This window comes from Trifolium pratense, linkage group LG2 (genome assembly GCF_020283565.1).
Source record: "Trifolium pratense cultivar HEN17-A07 linkage group LG2, ARS_RC_1.1, whole genome shotgun sequence".
NCBI lineage: Eukaryota > Viridiplantae > Streptophyta > Magnoliopsida > Fabales > Fabaceae > Trifolium > Trifolium pratense.
In genome coordinates this window covers 10058679-10080386 of record NC_060060.1, presented here as the reverse complement: position 1 = coordinate 10080386, position 21708 = coordinate 10058679, and the positions used below count along the sequence as shown (strand labels likewise).

The 21708-nt window shown below is 31.1% G+C and overlaps 3 protein-coding genes across 4 annotated transcripts; 1 reads left to right on the top strand and 2 right to left on the bottom strand.

Moving 5' to 3' along the window:
• Window positions 1-11495: 11495 nt before the first annotated feature.
• LOC123905843 (U1 small nuclear ribonucleoprotein A) lies at window positions 11496-16292 on the bottom strand. 2 transcript variants are annotated; one of them, XM_045955600.1, is made up of 10 exons: window positions 15712-16292; window positions 15545-15607; window positions 15075-15159; window positions 14452-14520; window positions 14179-14257; window positions 13897-13948; window positions 12591-12703; window positions 12424-12493; window positions 12057-12142; window positions 11496-11935 (listed from the first exon to the last, which is right to left on the bottom strand). In XM_045955600.1, exons 1-10 carry the CDS (start codon window positions 16078-16080, stop codon window positions 11893-11895), a joined length of 1029 nt encoding a protein of 342 aa, XP_045811556.1. In that variant the 5' UTR covers window positions 16081-16292; the 3' UTR covers window positions 11496-11892. The 2 variants fall into 2 exon arrangements, with proteins under 2 accessions (XP_045811556.1, XP_045811555.1); XM_045955599.1 differs by having other exon boundaries at window positions 14179-14260; window positions 15712-16200.
• A 703-nt stretch (window positions 16293-16995) lies between these two features.
• LOC123905841 (soyasapogenol B glucuronide galactosyltransferase-like) lies at window positions 16996-19216 on the top strand. Its single transcript, XM_045955597.1, has one exon. The coding sequence runs from the start codon at window positions 17559-17561 to the stop codon at window positions 19035-19037; it is 1479 nt and encodes a 492-aa protein (XP_045811553.1). The 5' UTR covers window positions 16996-17558; the 3' UTR covers window positions 19038-19216.
• Window positions 19217-20684: 1468 nt separating this feature from the next.
• LOC123905842 (SUMO-conjugating enzyme SCE1-like) lies at window positions 20685-21426 on the bottom strand (the record flags this gene model as incomplete). The annotated part of the gene is given in 3 exon segments (XM_045955598.1): window positions 20685-20988; window positions 21066-21179; window positions 21274-21426. Coding segments are annotated over 3 exon segments (330 nt in total), but the record flags the coding sequence as incomplete, so codon positions are not given.
• Window positions 21427-21708: the final 282 nt, after the last annotated feature.

Sequence of the window (21708 nt, the reverse complement as noted above, 5' to 3'; positions counted from 1 at the left end):
TGTGTGTGATTCACTCATAAGCTTTTAAGCAAGAGTGTGGTCTAGTTTCTAGGAGAGTGTCTCCATCTTGATTATTATTATTGACAGCAACATGGTACGTGTTGTTAGAGGGAATTTGGGACGGGGTCTCATTATCTAAGAGGTTCTTAGATAGGATTGCACGGGTAGTGTCTAGGTGATAAGTCAAGTACCGGGTGTTGGTCGAGGGCTTTGAACTAGAGCTATTATAGTGAATTCATTCCTGGATTGGTATCCCCCAGAGTAGGTGACGTTGCACTGAACTGGGTTAACAACTATCTGTCTTATTTATTATTCTGCAATTTATTTATTTATTTCCTGTGTTCTGCGACTGTCTTGCTGTAACTTATGCTATAGCATCTTGTGCAGCATTGTGTTCACTGCGTGCCAGATTTCAAATGCAATTGGTTTAATATTGATAATCTATATGTTGCATAAAATTTAAATCGACAGTTTTTTTTTTAAAAAAAAAAATTAAATTTTTTATATTAAAGGGTCACTTTTATATTTTGCACAGAGCCTCCTAAAACCCGGAGACGCCCCTGCTTGGAATGCAACATAAAGGATTAGTATACCAGAGTAACATAAGTTTCTTCCATTCCTACTAATAAACCAAACCTAAGAAAAGTGTTTAATCATATCCAGCAAATTACAAAGAGAGATCCCTTAAAAATAACATTATTTCTAAGAGACAAAATACACCAAGTTGTTGCACACCAAACCAACCGTCTCACCTTCTAAAACTTTATAAGTTTGAGTGGCTCACCAAAAGCTAGCAAGTGAGCCCATCTAACTTCATATATAACATGTCTGCAACCGAGCCAACCGTAAATATCAGTCCATACACGACGTGCCATCGGATATTCGAAAAAAAGATGATTATGGCTTACTTATATGCAGCAACAAAACTCATAGAACCTGTTTATAATGTCTGTAATTATTCTCTTGTTAAACAAATTCTCCGTCGTTGCCAATTTATTAAGCAGTAAACGCCAACCGAACACGCCAAAATTTGATGATATAAAATTTACGTTAGAACTGTTTTACAATGTTATTTCCTCTATTTTCTTTAATTGTCGTTTTTTTTTTTTGAAGTCGTTGAATTTATTTTAATAAACGAAGGACGAGGTAGTAGATTGTAATTTTTTTTGTATGGATTGATAAAGCTAAAGAACAATGTTTTTTTTAACAATAATAATGAACGGCAATTGAAGAGGTATGGAGGGAGCAATTTTTGTGTAGTCATTTCTTTCGGTCACACACTTAAAAATTATAAAATTAATTATTCAAACAATATATATTACTTCTATTTAATTATTATTTTTCTTCACTTTTTCTTTTTTGTACGTGCGACTAAAATATGTGTTCAAATATTTGAGATCACGTAAAAATTATTCATATTGATGGACAGAGTTGACTCTTTATTTAAGGACAATAACAATGAAGAAGTTTGGAAGGCTTGGCTCATGGATAAAGTTAATTCCTTATAGTTTTACAATGTTATTTCCTCTTTTTTTACCATATGAATAAAAGAAAAATACAATATTTTTTCCAAACTTTATTTTATTTTAGTTTCAATTTTTTTTTTTCTTATTTGTTACTTCATCATAAATAAATTATAAGCAAAATTAACTAATATTTCTTCAAATGAAATATAAGCAAATACCAACAACTTGAATCATTATAAATCGATAATAACTTGATCTTCAGTGCTACAAATTTAGAGGTATAGATACTATAGTAATTCAAATTTTGTCACTTTTATAGATATTCATCTATTTATATTATTAATTTAAATGCTATATATAAATTTATTTATAGATTCATCTTTTCAATTTTAGCAACTAAAAATTAATAGTGTATTCGAAACATGCCTAAGAATAGAAAATCACATCACTCACCTATTTTGTAAGCAAAGGTGATGACCATCTTGGCTGAGAACTATCTGATCCTGTTCCATAAGACAAGAATATGACATCTTAATCTTTGACTAGATGTATGTTTACTAGAGGTTTAATTATGTTTTGACTTTTTGTCAAACCATTCTCGAGAAGGAAAAAAGAGACCATTATGCATGCATCTAGGAACTTACTTAGTGGTAACAATTACAAGACCCCTTGAAGTTGAAAGAAAATGTAAACGTGTCGGAAAATGTTGGAACTCATCATTTAACATCAGAGAAATTAAACTCATTTCTATTGGTTTAATGGTGTTAGCTTAGGTCTTTGGAGTATGTTTCTCTAATTAAGATCTTAAGTTTTTTTTTGGGACAATGTCAGTGAGCTATTCCGTACAGAGCAAAAAAACTCTGACCAGTTAAATGAATCCCCGTAGATAGAGGTAAGATGGTCTCTTTTTAAATTAGTTGGTCTTAGAGTTTAATACTCAATTTTTTTAAAAAAATGAGAGAAATTAAGTTTGTGCGTATCACCATATCATAATTTTTGCTAGTAGTTTGTAGGACATAGATCTAGCCATCTACGGGACTTAATGGGGGTTGTTCTATCATTGAAGGAAAAGTCAAATGTTGGTGAAAAATAATGGTAGAGTGAAATTTATGAAAATTATTGTAGTTGACTTTTATTTATATGTGAAACTTTTGGCTCTTATAATTAGTACGTATAGGAGTTTTTTTAGCTGTTTATGAGTTTTTCAAACACCATTTTTTTTTTAAGTAGTAAGTAGTTTAGTGGTTAAAAATTTCACCTTAAAGATAAATGAGTGGAGTGTTTGAGATTCAAACTTAGGTTCTGCATATAATAATATGAAGTTCATGCCAACTGAGCTAAGCTCACGGGGACAAAATTTCTCATTTTATAACATCCGCTACTTAAGTAATAGAGTAAAAATAGGATGCGCGAGAAATGGCAAAAGAATCCCTAATAGTATTATCAATTTTTCCAAATTAAATAATCCTATCAATTATTGAAAAATATTGACTTTAGATTGATTATGCGCATAAGATGGATTAAATATTTAAATCGTACTTGAAAAACTAATAATTAATATTACATTAAAAATGAAAAAGTGGCACTTATTTTGAGATCATTATTTTTAAAATGAGTGGTTGATGGGATTCAATGTAAAAATTAACAATTAGAGATCGATATATTATATGAAATTAGAATACACTTACTTGATAATCAAATGATTGTGTTTACCGAAGAGTCGATATCAGAACCATTGATATGTTAGACAAGGTCTTTCTTTGCCTATCACTTGCTCCGGTCTTTGAGGTCTTTGATGGGTAAAACCACAAATGAGCTTACTGTGTTTGTACATGACAGCAAAGGGGACCTAGCCAATCTTATATAAGATCACAACCCTAGTACCACCCATCATGAACTCTAGAGTTGGGCCTACACTTTGTTTCTACACAAATCAGAATTAGTATTCAAGCCCATTATTACTGATCACAATTATCGAGTTTAAGCATCATCAAATGGATCACAACAACATCAACCCGTTTTTATTAAAACCAAAACTCACAATTGATTGCAGCCCACAAAATATTAGAAAATATTCTAACATTCAATTTTTTAAAATGTTTTAATATAAGTGATTTTCACTAATCTTCTATTTTATTTATGTCTCATAAACTAATTAAGCTTACCATTTAATTTTAAAAAGGGAGAGGATATGGACTCAATAATACAAGCATTTTTAATAGTTCTATAGAAAGGGACATAAAATTAATATCATATATTTAGAGATGAGTATTGTTATATTTTTTACACAAATCCGATCATGAGTAGTATTATTTGAATAACTAAAACCTGCAACTGTATTTGACACCATATAAAAATATACTATTTATAATTATTGATATAATAAAAAATGAAATTATGTATACATCGTATAAATATACGGTGTCGGCAATTAAAAAGTTGTCAACATAACATTTTTCTCCCAGAATAAGAGTTATTTTAAATAATATATTTTTTTTAATGGCAAATTGTTAGTATTTAGTATATTATAATGTTATGTTAGTTTTTCTTATTATCAAAACTTGAACTCTAAGTCTCCAACTCTTTAACCTTCAGCTCAAGCTACTCATTTCACCCCGTCATTTTATATTGTTTGTACTTATACATTTATATATTGATTAGATTTGAAATAAGATATTCATTAGATTTGAAATAAATCTCGTGAGCTTAACTAAGTTGGTAGAGACATTACATTATATATGCAGTGGGTCGGGATTCGAACCCATATCATCCCACTTATCCACCTTAAGACTTTGTTTGGTTTGAATGAAAGAAAGTAGAAGGAAAGAAAATTATGGAAATCAATGGATGAACTTGGATTAGAGTTTGTCCAAATTTATCAATCAGTATGTAGTTTTCCTTCTTTCCATTTTCTTTCCACAAATCTAAACACATTATAAGAGTGGAACTTCTAGCCATATTGGGTTACTTGACAAAAAAAAGTTTTAAATACAAAATAAAATATTAAAATATAAAACAATTGAGATTTTTATTAATAACTTATTAAACTCGCGCGTATCGTATGGTTGTAATTCCGTGAGTTTAACTTAATTGATAAGAACATCATATTATATACATAGAAATCGAAGTTTAAATTCTGAACCTTTCCCTTATCGATACTATGAGTAAAATTATAGTCTTCAAACTAGTTGGCAAAATGTCGTGTTGTGTCTTGTGTGGTTATTTTGGTTTTTCTAAAGTGAAATAAATTATAATTATTGATTAATAAATTGAGTTGATGAATATATATATCCTCTTTATTAGTATATAGTACAACTATAAGATTCTTCAGATGAAACCTTACCTATGTGTTGGTCTTGGTCTGCTTTGACTTAATTTCACCACAAGAAAGAACCGAAAGTGGTGAAAATAATTTTTGTTTATGACGCAGCTTTTCAGCATGAACATTTGTTATTACTCTAGTTCAACAGTAGATAATAATAGTACAATTGAGTAAGTAATGCAATTTGATTCCATTTCTGCATTTTCCTTTCTTCTTTTTTTGACTAACACTAGTCCATGTCTTCTTCCTATACTAGATTGGTTCAAGTTCAATCACGTGATTGCTTTATCAACTCTACATAGAATACTAAATAGTTGATTAATTTTATCAATTCCTTCTTAAATCATGTTTTCTTTACGAAAAGTTTGTTTTTATTTTAAAGTCTTGTTTGCTATTTTTAGTTATTTCTCAATTAACAATTACATGTATTAATTATTTACATTTATATCAATAAAGAGGGAGTAGGTGAGTGAATAAATTAATGAAAGGTAAGGGTATATCTTAAATTTATTCGGTAATAAAAAAAATTTCTTGGTTTATAAGTGTAACGCAACTTTAAAACACAACAAAGTAAGCAATTTATTTTAAAAAAATTATTTGACATGGGTAAATCAACTATGCTATGGCTTAACAAAAAAAAATAAAATCAACTGTGCTATGGGTAAATCACAACAAAATACATCATAAGTTTATTAAAATAACAACTTTCACCTTTCACTTGTATCTCTTTCAAAAGAAAAATAAAACAGCCAAATACAAAGTTGCCTCTAAATATATGTATCATTTCAATTTATTAAGTATACTTATATTTTGTTTTAAATAGATCATTTATTAATACTGCTAATGGTAGAGATAAACAAATCAAAAGTTTGATCCACTAAGGGACATTATTTATAAACATGAGTTCAAATCTAAGATGATTTATAAACAGAGGCGGCTTGCATACATGTGTGGCATGTGCGACTGCATCGGACCTTAAAATTTTAAGATCTCAACTCAAAATTTTGAGATCCTATAATATTAGTTATATATTATTTATACCTACAAAATATCATATGTATATTAATTGATTAATTTTTAGGTCATAAAGTAATAGTTATATATTGTTAATGTTCATAAAATATCATATGAGTATCAATAAATTAGTTATCTATACTCATAAATATAGTTTCAGTCTATTTTAATCTTTGCATAAAATTTAATCTTAGATTATGATGTTCTTTTTTGACATTATATACAAGGATAATTGTTTTGTATTTCTTGTCCTATTTGATTTAATATTGATAATCTATATGTTTACAAGAATAAGAGTGGTCTTTTTTTATATTATATACAATTTAAATCGATAATTTTTTTAAAAAAATTATATTTTTTTATTAAGAGGCCATTTTTATATTTTGCACAGAGCCCCTAAAACTTAGAGACGCCACTGTTTATAAACATGAGTTCAAATCTAAGATTTTTCAATTCTCCGCATACAAAAATGGGTGCGCCTAACTATTAAATTATTTGACAAAATAAATAATTAGACATTACCAAGGGGGTGTATTAGATTGAGATTTCAAAGGATTTTAAAAGACTTTTTTATGTTAATAAAATCTTGTGGTATTCAATCAAAACTTTGGAAAAATTAAATAGATCTTATGGTATTCAATTAAGACAATCAAGATTTTTTTTAAAACAACAAAATCTGTTGGTATTCAATTCAGATTTCTCGCTACTTTTAAAATGTCTATTGGTATTCAAAAGTCTACGGAATTTGATGGATTTAATTATGAAATGGATTTTGAGAGACTTTTTAGTTGAAAATACACCTAAAACATTAATTATCACTCAAACCCTGAAGACATTTTATAATTTTGCAAGACTTTTTTTTTTCTCTTCTTCTGCCGTCGAACACAACTACCGTTCTTTTGCTTGCAACTTTTCAATTGAAATCTTGTTCATGCTACTGTATATGCATATCGTAATAGATCCATGTTGTTGTTGATAAATTCTTGATAAAGGAAAGCTATTGTATATGTTAAAAGGTTTCGTAAAAAAAAAACTTCTTAAAAAGGTACTGTTATATTGTAATCATATCGCAATCGATTTTACGTTTATCTTTTTTAAACTGATTCATTGTTACTATATTTTTATATATGATTGGTTCATATATTTGTTTTTTTCTTTCTCCTGTTTCTTCAAAAAGGTATTAGCAGGACACCCGTGCGTCCACACGGGAGTCACGGTATTGCCGCTCCTCACTTGGTAAGATGAAAGGATATAATATTTGGTAAAAAAAATAGAAAAAGAACAATGGTAAAACCATCACAAAAAAACTTTAGATCTCCGTATTAATATAGATAATGTAGAAATTATGAAGAAAAAAAATAGGTTACCTTATTAATATATTAGTAAAAACATATGTGTTGAAAAATCACAAAAAAAATTTATGTCCATGTATTAATATATGAGTATAAATATAGTCCCGTAAAAATTATTAAAAAATAGGCAATCATATTAAAATGTTAGTGAAAATATAGGATAGGTCTCGCAACAGTCATCAAAATAATTAGGTCATCGTATTAAATATGAGTATAACCAGAAAAATTGTAAAAAAAAAATAGACAACTTAATTTTTATTTTATTTTTGTTTCAAACAACTTAATTAATATATAATTAAAAGTATAAGTCCCGTAGAAATCACACAAACAAAAAAGTTTCCATATTAATATATGAGTTTAAATATATGTCCCGCAGATGTTATAAAAGAATGGGCAAACTTATTAATATGAGTAAAACACATAAGTCCCCATGTACCAAAAAAAAAACACATAGGTCCCCAGAAATCACACAAAAGATTAGGATCTCGTATTAATATATAATTATAAATATAGGTCTAAAAAAAATAGTAAAAAATTGAAAACTTCACTTGATAACATAAAATAGTAATTTATTGAGAAGTAGATTAAAAGATTAAAAAAATAGAAAGATATAATATTTGGTAAAAAAAATAGAAAAAGAACAATGGTAAAACTATCACAAAAAACCTTATGTCTCCGTATTAATATTTGAATATAAATGATAATGTAGAAATTCTGGAAAAATAGGTTACCTTATTAATATATTAGTAAAAACATAGGCCTTGTAAAAACCACCAAAAAATTAGGTCCCTGTATTAAATATGAGTATAAATATATCCTTTTAAAATTATTAAAAAATAGGTAACCTTGTTAATATGTTAGTGAAAATATAGGTCTCACAAAAATCATCAAAATAATTAGGTCACCATATTAAATATGAGTATAACCCGTAAAATTGTAAAACAAAATAGGCAACTTAATTAATATATAAATAAAAGTATAAGCTCGTAGAAATCACAAAAAAAAAGTTTCCATATTAATATATGAGTATTTTATAGGTTCCGTATATGTTATAAAAGAACGGACAAACATATTAATCATATTAATATGAGTAAAAAACATAGGTCCCGCATAAACCACACAGAAGATCAGGTTATCGTATATTAATATATGAGTATAAATATAAGTTCACAAAAAATAGTTAAAAACTGTAAATTTTATTAATAAGAGTAAAAACATAGGCCCTGCGTACGTATATGATATAAACTGTTGTTGTTTTGTTTGGCACACCTTGTGCCAATCAGGACTCATTATTAATAATAAAATTCATTTTAGTTTGTTCAAAAAAAAAAACACAGGCACTGCATAAATCACACAAAAGATTATATCCTTCTGTTAATGCATGAATATAAATATATGTCAAGAATGAACAACCTTATTAATATATTAATAAAAAAAATATATGGCTCGTAAAAATGAACAAAATAATTAGGTCATTGTATTAATATTTGATCTAGTATAATCCGTAAAATTATAAAAAAATAAACAACTTTATTAATATATGATTAAAATTATAAGTCTCGTACAAATAAAAAAAAGGTTATCTTATTAATTGATGAGTATAAATATATATAGTCCTACATAAATTATTAAAGAACATGAAATCTTATTAATAAGAGGAAAAACATATGCCACTTTTTGCTTTTTCATAGCCGCCCCACAACAACAACATAGTAACCCTACTTTTTGCTTTTTATTCTTGTTCATCTTTCAAAGAGGGGTGATTTTGGATCAATTTTGATCTAAAATCACTCCTTTTTGATTGTTTTATATTTTTTTTATTTAAATAAGTGATTTTTCACACATTCTTATGTTTCATTTGAGTTTTCTTTTGTTGTTCTTGTCTGATGTTGTTTTAATCCCGTCTTAGTGCAAAGTTTTTTTGTCTTGAGTTCACGTCTTGGTACGGTGTCCGGTTTAATTCCGTTGTAGTACAATGTTTGTTTTGTTCAGATTTGCAGATTTGCTCCGATTCAGATTCAGTGCAGATTCACACGTACTCTACTTACTTGAATAAATGAATATTGTTTGTTGTTAGTCTTTAAATAAAAGAAAAACATAGGTCCCGTAGAATTCACACGAAAGATTATGTCCCCATATTAATATATGACTATAACTCGTAAAATTATAAAAAAAAATAAACAACTTTACTAATATATGAGTAAAAATATAAGACCCGTAGATATATCCATAAAAATTAGGTTCCCGTATTAATTTGAATATAACCCGTAAAATTATTAAAAAAAAAATAGGCAACATAATATTTTAGTCCTTTTTTTTCTCCAATAATTTTCTTCCGTATAGAAAAATCTCATAAGAACGAAAGTCATATCTTTCTTGTATGATTTGTTTATGGTTTTGTTTCTCTGACTCTTTGTAAACTTTTGTAGTCTACCTCGGTACGTCTTGTGTTGGGGAGGTTTTCTATGTGAATATATCTCATTTTGGTTTGTTAAAAAAAATATTAGTCCTTATATCAAAAACAAAAAATCTTTAAAAAAAAAACTTCTAAAAAATGTCATTTATTTTTCAACTATTTTCAACTTTGTATTTAATTTTTACTGTTTTTTTTTAAACTAAATGTATCATTCACGCGCAACTGTAGAGAATAATCCTCTTGAGGTAACTGACAATTTTTATTGTTTTTGTCTCACCATTTTTTACGGGAGTTTTTCAGTTTTTCTCCCACCATATTCTTGTATTAAATTAATTAAATTTATTGAGTTGAACTACAAATTAAAAATTAACTTAATTAAATATTGGATTGAAGTCCATAAATCAAGTTGAGTGAATCTAAAATAACGAAACATAAACAATAAATGATAAAATTACACTAAAGAAAGGGTTGGACTCAAATAAAATATCATAAATAAATGGAAACAATACCATGTACCTCTATATTGTAAAAAAAAAAAACCAAAAGAAAAAATAAATAAACACTTCTCCTTTCTTCTTTTAACTTAACTCATGTTGATTATATGTTGGTTCCAAAAATATAACAAATTAATTCATATGGCTTAGTGGTAAATCTAATAAGAAGTGTAACTAAAAGGTTAAGGGTTCAATTCTTACTAAGAAATTTTTTAGCATTTTTCTACTAACTTTTTTTAATAAAGACACAAAATAACCCTGAATTGATTATGTGTCAAAAAATGAAAAAGGGGCAAATTAGGAATTTCATATGTACTTTCTTTTCTTATATAGTAGATAGATTAGATTGTTATAACGTTTATTCTTCTTTTTATTTATTTTTGTATTTTTTGTTTTGATTTGATATTGGTGATTGTTGATTTTTTAAGGAACTATTCATTTTCATTGATTCATTCATTATTATTTTAGAAAAAATTTGTATCGAATTTATTGAGTCATTTAAATCTCAAAAGTCTATAAAGTATTTTGAAATCTCAAAAGTATGTGTTATAAAGTCTCACAAATTTAGTGTCAAAAAAAAAAGTCTCACAAATTTTGTGCTAAGAATCTTGATTGTAAAAAGTCTTTCAAAAAAGTCTTTTAAAATCTCATAAAATCAATACAATCTCACAAAGTCTTTTAAAATTTTCAAGGTTTTTTTTTTGCTAAAATTGTATTGTGAAAACCTAATCCAATACACCCCTTAAGTACCGAGAAGAGGGGTATTGAAGGTTAATGCATGTGACCTACAGACCGACATATCAAATTAATTACTTTGTTTTGATATACATTATGTAGAAATCTATTAGCTTTTAAATTTCTCTGAATCATGCAAAAAAAAATTTGTAAAAAAATGGTCACATCTCAAGTTTTTCAAAATGTTAAGTTAATGTTAGGATGACGTTTGGAACACTACTTATGTTCACATCCAAGGTTCTGTTAGGAGTGTGTCCTAATAGTGTTCCCCTCTTGACTCAGTTTCTCTTAATGTGTATGGATTCAGGATTGATGGGATTTGGTAGTTTTATAAGAGATCATGTTTTCTATGGTAATAAATGTTGATATATCTTCTATTATTAATGTTGATATTGTTGCTTTTTAGTTTTTACCATGTCTGAATTTGTGTTGGTCAGATGGCTCTCGGCAAATTATTTGTTTTCTGAATTTGTGTTGGTCGTATGGTTTGGGTTACTTGTTTTCTGAATTCCCTGCATGAGATTCAGTTGGTTCAAGTCGAGTGAATGTGTTCCTTAGACTTGGTGACTCGATTAAGAAGCTCGAGTAAAGATTGGATCGTTGATTTGTGTTATGCCCTTCGAGGAGGTAACTTCGTTGCTGATGCTATAGGGATCTCATTTGACAGACGTTAACTGAAGTAAACAAAGTTAAATATCAAATAATCATCTGCATAGCCATTATTATTGACCAATATAAATTTTTATTAGTACACACGTATGAATCTTGATAAATCTACCAAAATTTAAAAGCAACTTTTATATGAAATTTACAAGGGGATAGGAGATCTTTATGAATGTGGAGGAACTCTCAAATACCAAGACAAATACAAGAATTTAAATCTCAAATACAGTGACTGCAGAAACTGATAATTAAGCCTTGCAAAGTTTTGGACAATCCATAATCCATTAAGCTTCCCTTCTATTGCACCCGCAAATAAAATTCATTATTCCGCCCAAAGGTAAGTGTGTGTGTCTCTCAATAAAGTCATGAGTGACTTCTACACTGTATTGTTTTGCTTTGTTTTTCTGTTTTCCATTTTCCGGCACTTAATTTACTTGGGCTTCCTCCGCATACCCATCCGCGATTTAGCATATCTAAAATTCTTATTAAGCAAATACCAGACAACGTGAAAAGTAAAGACATGCAACCCTACAAAAAAACAAAAATGAAATAAAACCCACCAAAAAAGATGATATGCTAATAATCAAAGGATACTCTAAACGCATTCCCTCGCCGGCTGGTGAGGAATAAAGAATGGTGCCTTGTAGACTGTTTAAGGCGCCAGTTGCACTAGGAATATCCTGCATGTATGGTTAGCAATCAAACTGAGTAAAACATCTAAATCTAATCATGCAAATCAAATATGACAGTAAATATGTCATTTAGTAGATGCAAAAGTTCATATACAAGTTTTATCCATTTGTTAACATAAACCAAGTTTTTTATGCTAGAAGTTAATGTCATTGCATGCTTCTTTTTTTTGTAGATATAGAATACCCAGGGAATCCATTTATAATTGAAACAGGAAGTAACATAATCATTAAATATGTAGCAAAAAATTAAAAGGGCAAAAAAGAGAAACCTTGAAATCAACAAATGAAACAGGAGCCCCATATGTGCTCTGCATCTTCAGTTTCAAAAATCCAGGGAATCTGATAGAAGATACATATATAAATAAGCAAAAACAACTTCAGCTTATACCCATTTTACAAATAATAAAGTACTTTGACATGGTTCTTGTTCACTGACCTGGAAAATACTTGGATTAGCTCTTGTTCATTACAAGACGGCCCCAAATTAGCTACAAATAAAGTTGCGCATGGGGTTGTATTTGTTGGAATGTAGGGATTGACACACTTTTTCTGTCAAAACAAAAAATAAGAAATGCATCTTTTAGAATGATATACAATCTAAATTTGTCAAACATGACAAAGAAAACACATGACTATACATGGCAATTCAAACATTAGAAACATACTGACATAAGCATTGCATAAAAATGACCAAAACTATATTTTATTTTATTAAAGACATGATTTGTTGACGGGTGTTGCAGAGTAAGGTGAGTGAGTGATGTAATAGTTAGAAGAAAATATTCCAATCAGGTATCCTTCAGAGAAGTATCATAGTACCATGTCAATCTAAATAACACTAAGCAACCTAATCAATTAACTAAAGAACCTGTCTCTGAAGGTGTAGTCTAGTGGTATGGGTTGGGACACTGAAAGAGTATCTAAAGTGGCACCAACCACCAAGTCATCTTGGAGATCAATGAATCCTAGAATAGAAATTATTCCCTATACTCCAGCTTACTATCTTCCACCACACACCAAAACCTAGTCATTACATACACACCAGAACATAGTCATCATCAGATCATATACCACTCCGATGACCATTTCTATGTTAGGTAATCAAAATGGAGATCTAACCAAGGATTGGAGAGGGTAGGGTTTTACGAGACCTGCATGGTAGGGATTACAATCCTCTATACAGTTGGGATTGAGAAGGATAGCAATACTTGTAAAATTGTCAATCCTATGAGCAACAATGCAATCTTGGCAACACTAAATAGCAGTCAAGAAAAGAGTCAGACCGGTGAAATCATTGTGTGAATACTATCAATATCAACAGAATATACTATTATTTGTGTAACAATGGAAGAAGGGGCAAAATGAAATATGAATCTGTAAAATAGTTGTATGAGGGAAAAAACTGCTATGTTCTCCATATCAAAACCTTCAATCAACGTGAATATAAATAGAAAATGAAAAAGGGAGGTGAATTTCCCGTGCCTCATAGGGTTGCAAAAACAAAAGGAGAAATTCATCTGACTTTTAAAAAAGCTTTTCTCCTACACCAACAAAAAAGACACATCCAAAAACAAGCTTTTGAATCCATCAACAGTCACAACAAGTGGGGGAGACAGGTTATAATCAACGGCACTTGGCGTTTTTCAAACACGGAAAGATATAATGACTTGAACCAAATAATAGTGCAATTTTATTTAGGGTGATGCAGAAATCAAATGAATTGAGTGCTTTATAACACTAACCAGATGTGGAAATAGATTGTCATGCAGAGCATTCCCTGGAGCGTTTCCATAACTATCACCAAAAAATAAAACTAAAATTAGACAATATAGCATGAAATACAACGGAAGCAGCTACCGTAAAAAATTAATTGATATTCAAACATATTGGTTATTTTTCTTTTAGTGAGGAAGAGTTTGACAACTGAATCTCGAAATAACTTTGGAAATTGAAAAATGTGCTTTATCCAATCTAGAAGCAATCACTTCCATATAACAAAGCTGTGATTAAGTAGTGCAGATGACCTTTGTGCAGGTGGATAACCAATCATGTTCGTGTTGAAAGCAGGATTACCAATTCCAGGCACGTGAATGCTGCTAACACCTGCTAGTGCCGAAGAGTGCAAAACATGTGCAAAGTGAGCTCATATATAAAAGTGTCTTGTGTGATCAATACTTAACTGGTCTCCAAGAAAGATATTAGACATTGAACTGAGCAAAAGAATACTAGTAAAGGGAAAAAATCCATACAGGTCACATACATAGAGAACATCTATGCATTTATCTGAACCGGCTTACCAGAATCAGGAGTTGGCCATGATGGAGCAGATCCTCGAGCTTTCTTATCTGAGCCTGCTCTCTCATCATCTGTATGTCAATGAAAATGGCAATCAATCACACCAAACTTAGTTGGAAGCTCTGAAATAAAATGAAGTTAAATATTTTTTTGAAGATTACAGCCAAAAATGATGACTCCAAAATCAACCTACTACGTTCCCAATTGGATTTGAAGCATTTTACGCTACCCTTAATCATATTGCATAGCAGTCAATTTATTTGAGTGATATTTTATGATCAACAAAATTCAAATTCAAAATTGATTACCCTCTGTCAAACGTAATTTTAGTGAACTGGTTTTTCCTCCAAACCTCAATTTGACGGGAAGTGAAAAAAATGTGGCTTTGGGAGTTGAGTTGAAAATTTAAACGACAAACCATTTGACTTGAAACTCAATTGTAACTAAAACTATTTCACAATCAATTTCATTCTAATTCACCTATATCAAACATTCATTCAAACTCACAATCTTGAGAGAATTGAAACTTTCAAACATTCACCCAAAACCACAAAACCTATCTACTTTTACAATTCAAAATTAGTTCTAATCTGAATGGCATAATAAGGAAAATCAAAACACACACCTATCCTTCCACGTTTAGCTCTAGAGTTGGATTTAGCCAGATCAATATAAAGAGTAGAACCCTTTTCAAGATCAAAGATCATCCCCTACAAACCACATCAATCAAAAAGTTCAATCTTCATATATAAAAAACCAAATTATCAATATATTTACAAGGAACAGGTCATTTTGATCCCTAAATGTGTGAGGCGGTGTCATTATAGTCTCAAACTCAATGCATCAAAAATTCAAAAACACCCTTGGTGTGTCATCCATCATTTAGTAATCAATAATTTTACCGGCCAAACTAGACGACCAATCTATCAAACATCAAACATAAGACACATTTGAGAACCAAACCAGATCAAATTGACTAGCAAAAAATACATTCAATGATATTTTTGTGACACCACCTCACATATTCATGGACCCAATTAGCCATTTAATCATGAAATCATTGATGGCACATAAAATAACACATTATATCCTCACATTAAGAGCATGCAATGCCATAATTGCAGATTGCTGATTCGTGAAAATAGCGAAAGCAAACGCCTGTCCACACAAACAAAAAAAAAAAAAACATATCAGAAACAAACCATAGTAATAATCCACAATAACAACACATCACAGAACCCAACAGAACATGAAGAATATACCTGCGACGAACCGTTGGGACTTCTAAGATGCGATGATTCATAACCAGGAAATTCACGGAACAAATTGTAGATTTCACGAGGCTTAACATCTTCAGGAAGACCAGCAATAAAAAGAGTGCGAACATCATTGGTTGAAGATTGATGAGGAGGAGAAGATAGAGGAGGAGCGTAAGAACCATACACATGTGGTTGTGGATGTTGCGGATGGTAAGGCTGATGAAGGTGGTGCGCCGGCGGTAGTGGAGCACCAGGGGGCGGTGGTACAAATGTCAGAGGTGGCGGTGGTTGCGGCGGCGGCGGTGGATAATACTGATAAGGTAGAAGATTCGGCGGTTGATTTTGTGCGTAGTAAGCTGCCATATCGTCCATTGAAGTTCGATTGCAGTTCACAACACAAACCCTAGAATTTTGATTTCGATTTCAATTGTTTTTTTTAATTTGAATTATTAATTTTTTAACATAGTGAAATTTTTATTGTCAAAAAAAAAAAAAAAACATGGTGAAATTTTTGTGGTTTGTAGTGGACTGGTGGGCTGGTCTGTAGAGTCAAGACCCACTCTTTTTAATGCGATTTAGAGATCAGTTTTTGTATCAAGTGATTGAGAAAAATATATATAAGGGACTCAGACAAAATGTTTATTTCTTAAGAGACCAAAACGAAATTAAAAAATTAGATAAGAGATAAAAAACAAGTGTAATTAAACCTAAAATAAATGATATAGTGGTCTGATGGGGTATACCCACATGAGATAATTCATATTGAGTTTGCATCATTGCATGTGCTTCGAGGGACTTTACAATTAAATTAGGATGTATCCTTTTACTTTTTTTTTTTCACCACTAGTTGAATCTGGTTCGGGGTTAGTTCTGACATCAAGTGGTTTCAGCACCCTCTCGATCGCAGTTGCGGGGATCGAACCGCATTCCTCCCTACCAAGTTCAACCTCAATCATCATTGAACCAACTAACGATTGGTTTAGGATGTGTCCTTTAAACAAAGAGTATTTCTAACTTTGGGAGAGATGATGAGGGCCACCTCAATAACCAGGCTTTCTTCAAGTTTTAATTGAGCTAAGAGTTAAGGTTCGTGGTCTTGACTCTTCAGGAGTCATACACTCATACTCATTTGTACTTGTTGAGTTTTTTTTTCTTCCTTTTTTGACAAACTTGAAGCCTCTTCAGATTCTGATCTCACGATTCATGTATCTTCCCCTGAAGATTTTTTTGATATTCTTCAGAGCGACGCGACTGGAACTTTCTACCTTAGAGAATAGTTCCCTTTTCTTTTTTCTGTTTGTTTTTTGTTTTGTTTTGATTAGTCTTGTAAACAAAAAAATAAATGATAATTCGAGTTTACAAAAATATGGACTCTGGTCCAGGTCTCACGTTTGAAATAAAATACCATAAATTTTCTTTTAAAATCAAAAGCATCATCTGCACATAATTGTAAGTACTAGTTTTCTCGAATAAAATCCATTCAAAGGGTTGATCTATCTCAACAAAAAAAATTCATGGGCACACCGAAGATCGAATCATAAACCAAATGGTTAAAAGACTCAAATATCTACGCCACACTTCGTAAGCTTTTTTTTGTTCATAAACAATGTAAACTTTAAAGTTTAAATCTATGGAAAAAAACAAATGTCTAATAGGTAATCTTTTAAAAAAAAAAATGTGTCCTCGTGTCCCACGATTGAATTATTAAATTTCAGTTTAATAATCTATGGTGATGTAAGAACTGCACCACGAGTCCCAAAGATTTAGATAAACGGCTATAAAGAACCAAATACACTACAGAGTTTGACCTCCAAAACATTGTACCCTCGAAAACTACAGTCACAATCATCATGGAGAAGGAAAATGAACCAAAGTTGAAATCAATTTTCCTTCCTTTTCTTTCAACAAGTCACATAATTCCATTAGTAGACATGGCAAGACTCTTTGCTCTTCACAACGTGGATGTTACCATAATCTCCACAAAACACAACTCCACCATTTTCCAAAACTCCATTAACCTTGATTCATCACGTGGAAGATCCATTAGAACACACATCATAGAATTCCCAGCTAGCAAAGTTGGTCTCCCAATAGGAATTGAAGCTTTCAATGTCAACACACCAAAAGAAATGATCCCAAAAGTTTACATGGGTCTATACATTCTCCAACCCGAAATCGAAAGCCTATTCGAAACACTTCAACCTGATTTCATTGTCACTGACATGTTTTTTCCTTGGTCAGCAGATGCTGCAAAGAAACTTGGCATTCCTAGGATTATGTTTCATGGTGCTAGTTATCTTGCTCGATCCGCTGCGCATTCTGTTGAACAATTTGCTCCACATTTGAATGTTGAATCCGATACTGAAAAATTCGTTATTCCGGATTTACCTGATAAATTGGAGATGACCCGGTTGCAGTTACCGGATTGGCTTCGATCTCCGAATCAATATACGGAGTTAATGAAAGTGATTAAAGAATCAGAAAGAAAAAGCTTTGGTTCTGTTTTCAATAGTTTTTATGAGCTTGAAAGTGATTATTATGATCATTACAAGAAAGTTATGGGAACTAAAAGTTGGGGACTAGGACCTGTTTCTTTGTGGGTTAATCAAGATGACTCAGATAAAGCTGCAAGAGGATATGCAAAGAAAGAACAAGGTGAAAAAGAAGAAGAAGGATGGTTGAAATGGTTGAATTCAAAACCAGAGAGCTCTGTTTTATATGTAAGTTTTGGGAGTATGAACAAGTTTCCTTATTCACAATTAGTTGAAATTGCACATGCACTTGAAGATTCAGGTCATAATTTCATTTGGGTTGTTAGAAAAAATGAACAAAATGGAGAAAGTGATGTCTTTTTAGAAGAATTTGAGAAGAGAATGAAGGAAAGTGGAAAAGGTTTCTTGATTTGGGGTTGGGCACCACAGCTTTTGATTCTTGAGAATCCTGCAATTGGAGGGTTAGTGAGTCATTGTGGTTGGAACACTGTTGTTGAAAGTGTGAATGTTGGATTACCAACAGTGACATGGCCTTTGTTTGCAGAACATTTTTTTAATGAGAAGCTTGTGGTTGATGTGTTGAAAATTGGTGTTCCTGTTGGAGCTAAAGAATGGAGGAATTGGAATGAGTTTGGGAGTGAGGTTGTGAAAAGAGAAGATATTGGGAATGCTATAAGATTAATGATGGATGGTGGTGAAGAAGAAGTTGCTATGAGGAAAAGAGTTAAGGAGTTGAGTGTTGAAGCTAAGAAAGCTGTTCAAGTTGGTGGTTCTTCTTATAATAATATGGTGGAATTGATTCAGGAGCTTAAGACAATTAAACTTGCCAAGGTTTAACCTTAGAATTTGCCACTAAAAATCACTTTCTTTCATTTTTGTTTAATTAAATGTTTGTGTTTCTTTTGTTGATCCTATGAATGTGGTTCTGGTACCTATGAGCTGAAATATGAAAGAAAATGTAATGTTATGGAACTTAGAAGCTAATAAATAATGTTGGATCGGTGAGATTTTTTGAATAACGTGTGTTTTTTGGGATAAAACCTTGTACACTTGCATTCAATATATTTCACTATTAGAAACTAGCTTAACCATTTTCAACGGAAAAAAATGCCGAACGGGACGGGAATTCGAACCCCAGTCACTCCACTTTGTGTGTGTAAGTTTTCAATGGCTTTGTCTTTTTGTCTATCAACCAAAAAAAGAAACTAGCTTAACCAAATAAATGATGTACTTTCCTTGTACATAGATAATGTAACATTTTCATTACAATGAATCCATTCCATTCAAATCTTCAAATAAATTGGTATCATTAAGGCATAAAAAATATGTATACAAACAAGAATATAAGATCCAACAGAATGTTTACTACTCGAGAGCCACGAGCTTTGTCTGCATTACCCCTTTTTTTTCCAAGTAAGGCAGTGGGGAAATTATTTAACATAAAATATGTAGGCATGCATGGCGTGGGAGATTTAAGAAATAAAGACAATAGTCAGGCATGTATAGCGAGGGCGATTTTTAAGAAATAATTTATGAATTATCCAATAACGAAATTTAAACAATAATATTTATCATTTCTCCTATCTATCCAACCATTTTTTTTTTGTCACATTCTCTCTCTTTTTTTCTTCTATAAAACTATCAGAGTATTGCAAGTGTTGGACTTTCTACAACGGATTACAAAGGCCTTTTTCCAAAGCAAGTGTTGAGACAACAGGCACACTTTTTTTCAGCAAAACAGTGCCAGTTTCCTATCGGAACAGGGACAGACACCAAATCACGAAATTTGCTCATCCCACCCACTCACTTTCTCCCCTACCCCTAGCAATTTGGAAAATGTTTTCCGAATTTTTTATAGTGTAAATTTTACACTAGAAAAACAGTTCGGAACGTATTTTTCCGAATTTTTTTTGCACGCTAGGTGAGTAGGCGAGAAAGTGAGTGGGTGGGATGAGAAAATTTCCCAAATCACCAATATCGTTCATTCCACATAAAATGTTATGGGAAGGTAAGTCCATGCTTTAGGAACCAATAGTAGTCATTGCTTCTGCAATTTGCGAGCAACGTTCCTTGGCATGAGATACTTCTTGAAAAGATCAAGAGAGCTCCCAAATGTTTTGAATTAGGAGGAAATGGGCAGAATTTCACTCTCTCATATTAATGCATATCATATACTCATATTCAAATATTACCATGTTTATTTTACATGATGAATAAAGTGAAAAACTAACTTGTAATGAATATGAATAGCCAATATTTTGAACAAACACCCCAAACTCGAACAGAACATGCCACTGATACACGTTGTTAGAGAGGATAATGCTTCATTGTCACCTATGAAGCAAAGTTTCATCGAAAATTTATCGTTATAGGATCAATAAAGGTATCAACTAACCAACTAATTGACGAAATAGATCTATTATAGATCTTCATGGAAAAAACAAATTGAGAATAGAAAAATATTCCAGAGCAGCAGTCATAATGTCGTAAATAGTAAATTATCCATTTCTATAGAAATGTAAGTATTGCCAACAAGTATTATCAGTCGACTTTCACATTGTCATATATTAACATGTTATCCAGACTTGAGAATAAATAAAAATAGTTAAAACCAACCAGTCTGCATGTTATGGCAGCCAACAATCACACAAGAATTTTAGAACCGAGCAAGAAATAGAAAACATCTACCATACTAGAATAGTTCCTAAAGTGAGCATATGTAGCACTAGACAAGAGATGGGTATTGCTTTGCCTGGTGCTTGACTCTTTTTTTATACTCCGCTGCATCCTGCAGAAAATATGATTATGTAAGGACACACTTTCAGTGATCACAAACAAATATAAGCACACTTTCAGTTTATGTACCTGGATGAATAGATGATAGCCTTCAGTTTGGGCAGGGTCAGCAGGATTTGGCTGATCAAGCAGGTCTTGGATACCGATAAGAATTTGCTTGACTGTTATAGCTGGTCTCCACCCCTAAAAAAGCATTAAAAAGAATGTGAAATGGCGTTATAATAATAATAATAATAGGTTGAAACGGTGATGCAGTGATGAAAAGAATGATACTTACACTATCCTCATTAAGTATAGACAAGCAAACAGTTCCAGATGGATAGACATTAGGGTGGAAAAAAGCTTGAGGGAATTTACACTTTGGTGGCTTGCTAGGGTAGTCTTCACTGAAGATCATAGTCAGTGGGTAATAGCCACCTTCCCAATCAGTCTGCAGCATAAAACATTATTGGTTAAAATAAGGTTTTTATTTTGTTTGTTTTTGTTTATGTTAACCCTCTGGTTGGAAAGGGGAACCTGATAATTGGAATTACGTGTTTGATTCATCAATTAGAAGAAAGGGTAGAATTAATCTATCTAACCACTTCACTAGTTGTTTTACTATCCCATTACATAGTCTATCTATCTATGTTGTGAATAATGAAAAGCAATAACATAGAAATTAAGTTGAAGCAATAAAATATAGATATGAAAGTAAGTAAGTAAGTACCCC